Genomic DNA, 13,140 nt, shown 5'->3' with positions numbered 1-13,140 from the left:
AATTTAATCAAATAAGCAATTTACAAACATCAAAGCAGTACATGATGACTGGATGTTATTATCATTAAATAATATATTGGAATAGAATTCTCAGAAGAGGCTATTTCACTTTTTGAATTTTTAAATGTCTACACTATATCTTAAGATAATGAGTTAAGACAAAGAATATCATATGTGAATATTGCACTGTCACTTCTCTTACTGGAGATATCAGACAATGATGTGAAGAGACAATCCATTGGCAGAAATTTTCACAGGTTCATAGTAAGTTGCAGAATCAGAATTTGAGTCCAGGTTCTTTGACTATAAAAATTAAGCAACATTTCCAATCTATACTAATGTCTCTACTGCAGCTGTTTCAGAAATGCCTACTGAATTCATTGAGAGGAGAGGGAAAGAGAAAGGAGAAGAAAGAAGAAATCAACTTAATGGCAAACAAACCTATGATTCCATTCTTTTTCTTAAAATTTTTTTTCTATCTATCCATAAACCCAAAGGAATTAAGATACAATTGGACAAGGATGAGAAATTGCCATTATAAAGGGATGTTATCCTGAGTAGAGGTTTGGTCTCAGGAAAACTATCTTCAAGGCTGTTATCTGAGTCTCTTCTGCTGACCTTCCTCTGACCTTGGGCATGTATTTCATGGATTTACTGGCTTTGGTTAATTTTTTTTAGCCTGACCCCAGAACAAAGTACCAGTTACCCCAAATCACAGTTTGAACCAAGTCTTTTATCCCCAAGTTTAGTACCCATCCCAGACTGTTAAATGGCCTTAATTACCAGCATTCATGAGCACCATTCCAATGGGGATAAAGATCTAACAACCTAAAACTTAAGAAATATGGATCATGAGACTTGCCTAAGACATCCAATATACATTTTCAACCTGTTACAATAATGCTGTAGTAGGGACAAGAATTCAACATCTCAAGAACTGGCTTAGGAGAATGTTTACATCTTTGTTTATTACCTATTTAGATGTATTATTGAGTAAATTCTAATATTCCTGATATAATTTTTTAAAACTTCTGCCAACTGCTCTTTTTGTTGTAGCTAGAAACTGGAAGATGAATGGATGTCCATCAGTTGGAGAATGGTTGGGTAAATTATGGTATATGAAGGTTATGGAATATTATTGCTCTGTAAGAAATGACCAGCAGGAGGAATACAGAGAGGCTTGGAGAGACTTACATCAACTGATGCTGAGTGAAATGAGCAGAACCAGAAGATCACTATACACTTCAACAACAATACTGTATGAGGATGTATTCTGATGGAAGTAGAAATCTTCAACATAAAGAAGATCTAACTCACTTCCAGTTGATCAATGATGGACAGAGGTAGCTACACCCAGAGAAGGAACACTGGGAAGTGAATGTAAATTGTTAGCACTAATGTCTGTCTACCCAGGTTACTTGTACCTTCGGAATCTAATGCTTATTGTGCAACAAGAAAATGGTATTTACACACATGTATTGTATCTAGGTTATATTGTAACACATGTAAAATGTATGGGATTGCCTGTCATCAGGGGGAAGAAGTAGAGGGGGGGGATAATTTGGAAAAATGAATACAAGGGATAATATTATAAATATATATATATAAAATAATAAAAAAATTAAAAAAAATTTCTGCCAACTAAAAGACAGATAAAATGGAAATTTTGTGCTTCTAAATTTGGAGTATTTCCCAGTCCACACCACTGCATGTCAAATTTCTACCATAAGATTGTTCTCAAAAATAGGGCAGAGTCAAAGAATCTTTGCTCTACACAAACAGATCATGAAGGGGTTAAAGGCATAAGATAAACAATCACAAGAGTCACCAATTAAAACTAAAATATAAAATATGCATTCTAAATTATTTGGGCCACTCCTGGGGAACTTTAAAAATTTAATAATTTTATAGCAGGAATATGATGTTTTTAAAAAATCATCAACTGAGTATAACCCAAAAGGTATTAGAACAGGCTTAATAAGAGGCTATCCTAGTGCATTTAATAATTAGGAAATGCGTTGCTTGAACCTAAAATTCAAGTTTCTAATGATATTATTAACTCTTTTAGTCTCCAAATAATAAAGCCTTGTTCTCTACTGACATAGTAAAATGATGGTCAAGTAAACTCAATAAGCGTTTATTAAGTACCTAATATATGCCAGACACTATTTTAGGTGCTGTGAATAGAAAAAAAAGTCAAAACTTATTCTCTTTCTTTGAGGGGCTCACAATCTTATGAAGAACACAGCATGCAAAAAACTATGAAAAAAAAAAAACCAACAAGATAAATTAGAGATAATCAATAGTGGAAAGGCAGTATAATTAAAGTGATCTAGAAAAGACTTCTTTCCAAGCATAGAACTTTAGCTAAGGCTTGAAAGAAATCGTGGAACCTTGGAAGGATGGATTAGGAGGGAGAGAATTCTGGGATTTCTCTGGCTGGGGTCACTTGTTCATGTATAGAGGAATGTATAGAGGAAGAAGATGTAGGAAGACTGAAGAAATAATAAAGAATCAAATTATAAAGGATTTTAAAAGTCAAACAGAAGATTTTCTTTTTGACCCAAGCAACATTATGAAGCCATTGTAGTTTATTGAATAGTGTGGGAAAAGTGACATGATGATACCTACCTTTTAAGAAAATCACTTATTTAATGGAAAAGAGAAATCTGAGGCAAGGAGACTGATTCACAAACAAGAAAATTTTCTTACATTAAATTACAGATAGATTTCAATATAGGATATAAAATGCATAGCAAAACGGGCTGGCTATCCAGGTTTTGGGTAGATTTTACTCAAGCCTTTTAAAATTTTTTTTTAAGTTTCCATCTTTCTCAAGGACAGTATCCTATTTTGGTTTAGCATTTTGGATCATTTTACAATTGTAACAATGTTTTCAATTAATTCCCAGTAGAAATAAAAACAAATTGAGGAAGAGAGCCAGGATACCAACCCCAAATCCATTCAACCAATAAATTTTATTAGGTACTCACAGCCTGAGAAACCTGCTTTGAAACACATACACAACACAGAATAGATAATTTCATTTTCATAGCTGTCCCTTTAGCACCCTTATGTTCTCAAAGCTCTAAACACTGGGGGAACATTCAAAACTTTTCCAGTTAGACTTCAAGGAAATATTGTGATCCTACAATAATGTAAAAAGAGCTAAGAATTTGTTAAGACAAGAGGAAGCTATAATATTTATGACAGAAATAGAGGAACTCCAACTGACTTGTTAGGTAATGAAGAAAAATAACTTAGAATGTAGTAACTGCCTAAATCATAGAGCCAAAATACACTGAGGCTCTGTCTTTAGGGTACAGAAAGGCTAGTTTTGACTTTAATAGATGAGGGAAGTTAAGCACAGAAATAATTTTATTAAAATGAACATTTCATTGAAAAGAACTAGAATAGGAATAAGGTTTTTCCTAGGATTCTCAATTGTGGACTGGTTTGGACTAAATGAAGACAAAGTGTGTCATTTTAAAATCTTTGTATCCCCAGTAGTTTACACGACACACTAACCGTGGTAGATATACATTGCTATTAAAAATGAACTAATGAATTCATTATGCTTGCATCTATTTTTTCTTTCTTACCTCTTCCAATTCATTACCCTGTGAATTCTATATAATATTTAATTTATATATCATCCCCTTCCTACTCCCACTAGCACTATAGTTCACAACCTATTTCCTCTTTCCTATACTACTATAATAATCTCCTAACAAGGCCCATGCCTAATTAATCTTTCTTTATGAGCAAATCTGATTTGCCATTTTACTGCTCAGAACTTTTTAATGGTCCATGTACTATAAGCTCCAAGCTTCTCTACTCTACTCCACCTAACCCCTCCCCCTTTGCTCACACATTTTACTTTACTTTTCTTTAAATGTTCTCCCAACTTATTGTGACCAACTGAAATCCTACCTATTTCAGAAAAGTTCAAATTCCATCTCCTCCAGGAAGTCTTCACTAATTAGCCCAGATGGAAATGATATTTCTTTCTCATACTTCATAATAATTTGGTAATTATTTTATTCAGCAATTCAATAAACATGTATTAAGTGCTATCAACACAGGTACAGAAAAAAAGACCATCTCTATCTTCAAAGAGCTTCCAATCTAATGAGCATGGATATTATTATATGATATATACAAATTTTGCTCTGAGGAAAAGAAAGGCTTTGATAAATTTAGGTGTTAAATACATATAAATAATCAAAATAATAATTGTAATACAAGACTAGTGTTATAAGAGAAAAGGAGACATAGAGGTCAAGATTACTGGGAAAAATTTGAAGAGGTAGAGCAACGCTTTCTGTTGACAGTTTTGGATTATGCTGAAGCAAGCACCTGAATTACACCTTGAGGAGAAGGATTCTGAAAGACAAGGGAAAAAGAGTGCATTCCCAGATATTTAGATGATCTATGAAACTTTGGAGGTGGGTGGGGATAATTTGAAATTAAGGAATAGTTAATAGGTCAGGTAGGCTGAAAAGTACAGTATGTGAAAGAATAATGTGAATGAAGATATAAAGGTAGGTTGAATACAAACGTTAGAGGACCTTAATGTCAAGCTAAGAAATTTGATTTTGATATCAAAGCCAATAGACAGCTTTTGAGCAAGGAAATTATGTGATTGTATTTAGAAGATTATTTTTGCAGATAAGTAAAAAGAGAACTGAGAGAGAGAGAGAGAGAGAGAGAGAGAGAGAGAGAGAGAGAGAGAGAGAGAGAGAGAGAGAGAGAGAGAGAGAGCCCACTAAGAAAGCTATAATAAAAGAACAGTAAAGAGAATCTGAACTTCGGTGGTAAGAATGTGAATTGGAGAGAATAGACATATGCATAAGATATTATGGAAGTAGAAACAATGGGACTTGGCAATAGATCGCATGAGAGAAAGGTATAAAATAAAGTAAAAAGTCAAAAATGACTACAAGGTTTTGAGTCTAGATGACTGCAAGTCTATTGTAACAATCGCAGTGGTCCTCAAACTTTTTAAATAGGGGGCCAGTTCACTGTCCCTCAGACAATGAGAGGGCCGGACTATAGTCTCCACTCCTCAGCCCATTTGCCATAACCCAACGGGCCACATAAATGTGGGCCACATATGGCCCGAGGGCCGTAGTTTGAGAACCCCTGCTTGACAAAAGTAATAAAGAAATTGGGTTAAGAAGGAATGGGACAAAGGGACTTTTATACACATTGAGTTTCAGATACCAGTGGTATTTCTTGGTAGCATAGTCCAGGAAGCAGTTTGATAGGCAACACCACTTTTTAAGGGATCAAATGGAACTGGACATAAAGATTTAGGAGTTATATGCATAGTTGAGATAAGTGTACCACCATTTGTAAAGGCTCACAAAGGAAGATAATATAAAGAGAGATGAAGCCTGAGGGTCTTGATCAACACTCCATTCTTAGAAGGTAAGAGAAGGGTGATAAAGGAAAAAACAGAACCTTTGGGATTTAGGAAAAATGAAAACAAAAAGAATTCCACAGAAGCCCAGGGAAGGAAGAATATCCAATAGGAAGAAATAGACAAAATCAAACCTACACTTATGAAGTGAGGTGAACAGAGATCCAGCCTTAGAATCAGGAAGTCCTGGGTTCAAGTCCCACCTTTGACATATATACCTATGTCTGTGTATGTCTATGATTATTTAAATCTCAACCCTGAGGGGATACTGAGACACTGAGGTGTCTCAGACCATACTTTAAGATTATAAGCTATAGAGTAATATTTTGATCTGCATTGTTGAATAGTTTTTGCAACAAGAGTTCCTCAAACCAATGAAACAACCAGTCTAAAATAAAGTACAGTATATGAATTTGTCACTGTATTATCTCTTCTACTTAACTATCAATTTCTTATTCATCTTTTTTCTCGGGTAAATCTTTTACAATGTTTTATATAGTTAAGCTATTGTTATTGTTGTCATGTGTATGTATGTATGTATGCATGTATACAAGTATCTATGTTGGTAAACAAATTCTATCTTTGTCAGTACAAAAAGATTTAAGCAGCTTTTTCCTCTGAACATAAAAAATTAACACAAAATTGACAGTCATTTGACTTTCAAATACATTCAACCCCAAATTAATTTCATTTTGAATACATTATAATTTTCCCACAAATTTATGTTTTTTGTTTTCCTATTTAAGAATGGATCTTGAATGATGGAAAGATATGATGTGAAAATAAGCCATAATATGTTGTTATCATGAGACAGAGAAAAAAGCAAAGAATTTGGGGGCAGAGAACCTGAGTGTGAGTCCCAGCTCTGCCTTTAGCTGCCAGGGTTATCTTGGGCATACACCTATACTTCTTTTAGACATTTATAAAATGAGGAGGCAGGACTTGATGATCTTAATGTCTCTTCCAATTCTAAAACTATGATCCAAAGTTGTAGATATCCATGTTTTTATGTAGAAAATAGTCCAGTGAAAATAGAAAAAGCAGAAGGATCTATAATTTCTTGATGAGGTGAAAAATGATATGAGGGGAGGGAGGATCTTCCAAAAATTAAAAATTAACCATATCACTTTTCCTTTTTAACTTTAATCTTAAATCAGCAAGATTGGTTTCCTATTAAGATAAATAAGGAAATAAGCTTAAATGGAAAAGTCACCATATGACAGTGTTGTTTGTAGAAATTTACCTTCTCTATCTATCTATTGGTGGCTATTTCTGCAAAATCAGCACTCTGACCAGTCCTTTTTCCCCCCTAAAAACCACACTAAAGTAACTAGTTCTTACAAAACTGAAAGACTTTTGTTGACAGAATTTAAAAAAAAAAAAGTTTTGAGAGAAGCCAAATTTGAGACTAAAAGTTTTCAAATTTACCAAAAATGCATTTCAATTTAGCTGACTTGGCTTTAAATTGCTTAGTCTACCAAAGCCAATTGGTGCATCTTCCTTAAATTTAAGGTACATTTTTGCCAGAGTCAAAGATTTTCTTCTTCCATGATCATATGCTGAAAGTATACAAATCTCAGAAAGTTGAGCAGGAAGTTTGGTGTTTGAAGCACTTCCCTCCAGACAAAGGGGGATGAAAGAGGGTGGGTAGAGAGAGAAGAAAGTCAGAGCCCTAATAACAATCAGGCTTCATACAAAGTTAAGTAGATGAACTGAACTGTTTATAGCTAAGTCACTTAAACTCCTGAAATGATGTTCTCCCAAAGCAAATAGGAAAATAAGGTACAGTTGTCCATATTCTTTGTACTTACATCAGAAAATGGAACTACATTTTGAGAAGTTGTTTAAGTTCTTTTTCATGAATGAAAGGAACTTAAACAGCTTCTCAAAATGTAATTCCTGGCATTAAAGTTGACACAACTTTTTCAAAGTTTGTTCTCAGTAAAGTTGAAACTCTGAGGTAAAATCTTATAAGAAATCTCAAAGTTTATAAGTTTGGGGGTTTTACTTTTTTTTTTGACATGAGCTTTATTATACCACACTCGTGCTTAGAGTGAATATCAAGCCCACAATATAGTACAGAAGTTTTAAAGAAGGGCAAAAGGGACTTGTAGGAAGGGGTGTGAGCACCACATGTGGCTTTAATATCCAACAGCTGCTGCAGATCAAAACCTCTTTGCTCTTTCTGTTACCCCCTACCAGAATCCTATGTTTCAAGGATTATTATAAATAAAGGGACTGCACTGCCATGTAACCTAAATAACGAACTCAAACCCCAGCAGATTCAGAGTTTAACCAAATGTACCTGAATGAACCACTCAGCTTTAGATCGCAAAATCAGAGTCCTAAAGCGAAAATCCCAGGAGGGCAAGGAAATTAATACTTAAATGATTTTTTTTCCCCAAAAAAATCTAGTGTTGCTGCAAGAAAGCAAAAGGACAAAGGAAAGGTGAAAAATGAGGAAGGAATGAGGTTTTTTCCCATCATCAAGTGCCTCCTCCTTTTGGATCTAAGGTTGCCAAACCAAAGAACCTCAAGGTACTTGCAAAGCTGGGAGCTTCCAAGTCTCAAAAATCTTTGTCCCAGCTTAGGTGATTCCTAAACTCTGAGATTCAGGATAGAGGAGTTTTTCCGCAAGTCAATGCCTCTGCAAGGTCTCTCCCTCCTTCCTCCAATGCATAGGGATGTAAGATCGCCCCCTGAAAAGGAAATCTCTCCCCAGCTTCCAAGGGTGGAGGAGTCCGGTCTAACCTTTCCAGCAGCGTTTCTGCATAAAGCCACCGGCCCTTACCTCCCATCTCCTCCGCCTCTCCCACTCCTGGAAAACTCACCGACACCAGAAACTCCAGCGTCCCCACATAGTCCCTTTCGGTCTTCAGGAGCTCGCTCAGGACACATACTCGGAGGCGAAGCTGCTTCTCTAGGTCTTTCCCGCTCTCTCCTTTGCCTTCCCCTTTGCTCTCTTCGGTCATCGTGCTGTGGTGGGTCTGGTCCGGTCCTGGCACCGTCCTTGCCAGATTCTGCTCTTCCCTGCCCTGCCCTGCTTTGGCCCACGCGAGAAAGCAAAGTTGCTTATCTCTTCAACTAGTGCGAGAAGGCCCCCGGGAGACTTTCCATGGTGAAAAGGGGATAGAAGGGAGAGGGGTGGATAGTGGGGGAGGAGCAGGGAATAGGGGCGGGGAAGCCGGGATCTGGACTCCGGCAAACTACTGAGACACTAGAGCGGAGCGCGTCGGTCCTCCCAGCAGACGATCCTCCCTCTCCGCGCACAGTGCTTTCCTCCCTGCAGTTCTCCCTCCAGTCCTCCCTGTCTGCAGATCTTAGCTACAGGTCCCAAAGAGTCAGAGGAAACAGAAGAAAAGAAAAAAACAAAACACCCAATACAGAGGAGAGGGATTCTTGGGACTGGAGTATCTACTCACCCTTTTCGTAGCTAAGTTTTCTCTCTCTCTCTCTCTCTCTCTCTCTCTCTCTCTCTCTCTCTCTCTCTCTCTCTCTCTCTCTCTCTCTCTCTCTCTCTCTCTCTCTCTCTCTCTCTCTCTCTCTCTCTCTCTCTCTCTCTCTCTCTCTCTCTCTCCCTCTCTCCCTGTCTCTGTCTCTTCTTTCTCTCTCTCCTTTTCTTTTTTTTTTTCTTTTTTCTTTTTCTTTCTTTTCTTCTCTTCTCTCTCCTCTCTCTCTCAGAATTGGAAGAGGTGGTGACAGCAGCAGCAACTTGGACATTAATCAAAAAGCTTTGTATTCCATGTGACTCCAGCTCTTTACCCTTAGCCAAATCTCAGGAAAAGGGAAAGGAAACACAACCTTCAGGAAATGTTTCGTGCCAACTAGTTGCACCACCAATACCTCTCTCTGTGTGTCTGTCTCTGTGTCTCTGTGTCTCTGTCTCTGTCTCTCTCTCTCTCTCTCTCACTCACACACACACACACACACACACACACACACACACACACAGAATTTGGATTTAATTGTGGGCCCTGAAGATCTAAGAGGATACAAGGAGACAGACACACTGGTTTTATCATGTCCCAAATTCCCACTAGACTAACAGTCCTATTGTTAAGCTTCAATGTGCTGTGTACATATCCTGAAAGCAAAGAAACAAGTATCTCTATTACATAACTTGGGAAGAAAAATATTTACCCTCTCACCTATCTTTCTCTAGTTGAAAATAAATATATTGATTTTTTTCTTCCCTCCCCAAACTGATTTTTTTTTTTAATTAAAGCCTGAGAAAACTTCTCTGAACACTTACACTCTACAAGTAGTTTGCTCTCATTGAATGGCAACAGTAGGTTCCAGCCAAGACCTCACTTGGTCATTGTTTGGACCCTGATGGTTGAGAGTGAAAATAGCAATTGCCTTCCACTCCCATTTTATTTGGGGGGAGGTAAAAGAAGCCAGTCTTTGTCTCATTTTTAAAATTTTAATTTTAACTTTTATTTATTTGTTTGTTTGTTTGTTTATTTATTTTGTCTAGCCTTAATCACTAATTGGGCATCCTCAGACAAATCTGGGAAACATCTGAGAAAGACCTTAGCTTTAAAAGGACAAAGTCTCTCACTACACATTGGGCCATCTTCAGTTTTCCTCATGGATCCACAGACTTCCAGAGGAGAGAATGAAACTGGTGACTTTACATAGCCCTGCCTCACTTAAATCCAATTCACTTGCAAGTCATGATATCACCTTCCCACATCATGATTCTCTTGAATGAAGGATATAAAAAACAACAATAACAAAAGTAATTTTCTGCTTTGCATTGGAAAGGTCAAATTAGCATAAAAGATGAAGACACCTTGGGAATGTGACAGACAAGTATAACCAAGAAACTTCAGATGAATTGAAGAAATATATCCTCCATACTGATTATATTATAGACAGGAAAGAATGCACTTTGCTTATCTATCTATAACTATTCCCTCCAGAATTAATAAATTCATTCCCAAGTCACACATTTGCATCAGATTAAAACTACTGAAAATCTGAAATAATTTAAACAAGTGTCACCAGACTGAATAATAAAGCATAAAACTGATTGTTGAATATCATTCAAAAGAATATTGTTTTTTCTGCTGAAAGAAAGGAGAAACTGCCTTTAATGTTTATTTTGATGGTTTTGCTGTACTTATAAATAGAGGTAGGAACTAATAAGCACTGAACATACCCAACAAATCTAACACAAACAAAATAAAGCAGATGTTATCAAGTTTTATATTTCATTTTGGAATGGATTTTTCCTATAATACCCAACTTTTTTAGACCACCAACTGATTAAGTTGAAATAATCACTTAGCCAAAGAAGCATTTTTATATTAAAAAAAATCAACGGGTAACTTTTCAAAACATTCCTAAAAAATCTTTGATGATTTACTAAAGTTTGTATTCTGAGATTTTCTAAATGAAATTTCTGATTTCTTTCTTCCAGAAATCTATTTGCACTCATTTGCAACTAGTTAAAATTTTAATTGATAATAGTATGGTGAATTGATACAACAAGTATTGTTTTTCTAAATAAATACTAAGTATGGAGATTCTAGAATCATCTTTTACAAAAGTAAAGTAAGATCTATTCAAACTCAACAGTCAAAAAAAAGCAACAAGCATTAAATAACAAGGTTGGGACCATTTACCAAATGAATAAACAAAAGAACAGTAGACACACAAAATATAAATTCAGTGATAGATAAATCAAACATATATTTTATACTTCACACAATTCAATAAAGGCAGGAAGGAAAAAATGCAGGTGTTAAAGAGGTACTTTCAACTTTTGCCAATTCATCAGTGTTCCTTCCATGTCTTGATCTTTAGTGAATGTCATCTCTGTCTGGCCAATTGTGCCCAATTACTGAATAGCTAATGTCTCCTCCCTTAACAAACAGGATTTTCCTTGAGTCATTTTTGTCTAGATGTCTTACTCTGACAATGTCTACCCATTCTTCCACAGCTCCCTATAATATAAACAAGCCAGAACATCATTTATAATTAATACACAACTTCAGGACCTCATGCAGAGCACTCTTTTAGAATGTTCCTAGTATCTCAGCAACAACCAATTCTTTCAGAACCAGGGTTAATGGGACTGGAATATCCAATGAAAACATGGTAAAAAAAATTGACAGTAATATAACTGAAAATGTTGTTTGTTTATTTTTTTAAAGCGGCTGAATGCAGATTAATTACGATAAATAAGTTTGGTTTCAGAAAACAGAGGATGAAAAACATCTCTCTGTAAAATGTTGAAGAATTAACCTGTTGTATGTTGTATATGGCATCAAATGAAATTACTTTCTCAGTCTGGTTGGTTTAAATACTTTTCCTTGTCACAAGAGAGGGCTAAATGTTGGATGGAAGGAAGTGATAGAAATATTGAGAAGTGACAATGACATTAAATAAAAGTTGTTTGTTTGGTTGTTTTTTTAAATAGGGATTGAGGACATACAAGTATCAAAATGTAAAAGATGACATTTATGAGGTAAAGGCAATGGATAGTTAGATCATCTATTTAAATTCATTTTATATGGTACTCCAACATTTCCATGTTTAAGCCAATTAAAATCTAATACCATATAGAATGGAGGAATAATTAAATAGCTCTATGCCTAGGGACTCTATGCTTTTGAGACATCTGGGGCAAATCAAGGTTGGGTAACTTTCTGAAAATAGAGAATTTCTGTGAAATACAACACTGTCTTTATAAGAAGGACCTCCTCCAATCATATTTCAGTCAGAACCCACTTTACTCATGTTTTAACATAAAATATTTCCCATCCTGCTGGAACATTATCTTGGCAAAAATGTTTTGATGAGTTAATAAAGTAATTTCTTGTTAAGGACCATCCCTTAGTGCATTGTAAGGGATAGGTCAATTCTCTGAGAGCCTCCACAGTTGTGAACATCTAAAGGAGTTGCAAAGCAGCCTTTACTGACACAGGCTTTGCTTGTGGATTGGGAAAATAAATTGGAGGCAGAGGGAAGAGGAGGGAGGTCAGACAACTCAATGGCCTCTCAGTGAGGAGGTCAGAGAATAGCAACTACCTCTCAGTCTCCTTGAATCACCATCATTCTCTCACAAGAAGAGAAGGTCTAACGGAAGTAAAGCAAAGTTACATATTGTGTTCCCAACAATTTCTAATGTACATTATAGAAATGACAGGTTTTTCAGTCATTTTAGTCATGTCCAACTCTTCACATTTGGAAGTTTTCTTGGCAAAGATACTGGAGTAGTCTGCCTTTTTCTTTTCCACCTCATTTTACAGATGAGGAACCTGAAACAAACAAGGTTAAATGATTTGCCCAGGTCAAAAATTTAGTAAGTGTCTGAATCTGGATTTGAACTCAAGTCATCCTCGCTCTAGACCTGGTACTCTAACCACTATATCAATTAGCCAGCCTTATTCAGTTGTCATAGGACTTTTCTATTAATTATATTAACAGGAAAAATAATATAGTTTGAACTTTGCAACAATTGATGGAATGGCCACATCTATTATATCAGACATTCAATTAAGTGTTGAGGTATGTGAATTTATTTATATGTGTGATTCTTGTCAGTGTCCTTAGATCTTCTGCATGCTTAAAATGCTGGAAGTTTTCCTTGAAGTTACTATAATTCATGAGTTTCATGAGTAGCAGTAGACATCTTATGATAGTGATCTGCTATCCTTCCCTTTCACCACATGAAGGAATGGTCCATGCCTTTTCAAACAGATATT

General features: G+C 35.9%; 1 protein-coding gene across 1 annotated transcript in view; it reads right to left on the bottom strand.

Moving 5' to 3' along the window:
• PREX2 (phosphatidylinositol-3,4,5-trisphosphate dependent Rac exchange factor 2) overlaps positions 1–8,526 on the bottom strand; it is a 388,457-nt gene extending 379,931 nt beyond the window's left edge. The window contains exon 1 of the mRNA XM_074278839.1: positions 8,257–8,526. Within this exon, the coding sequence (XP_074134940.1) occupies positions 8,257–8,397 (141 nt within the window). The 5' untranslated portion in view covers positions 8,398–8,526. The remainder of the gene's footprint in view (positions 1–8,256) is intronic.
• Between the last annotated feature and the right edge of the window lie 4,614 nt (positions 8,527–13,140).

The sequence above is a fragment of the Sminthopsis crassicaudata genome, chromosome 1 (assembly GCF_048593235.1).
Source record: "Sminthopsis crassicaudata isolate SCR6 chromosome 1, ASM4859323v1, whole genome shotgun sequence".
In the NCBI taxonomy this organism is placed as follows: domain Eukaryota; kingdom Metazoa; phylum Chordata; class Mammalia; order Dasyuromorphia; family Dasyuridae; genus Sminthopsis; species Sminthopsis crassicaudata.
This window is presented reverse-complemented; position numbering and strand designations above follow the sequence as displayed.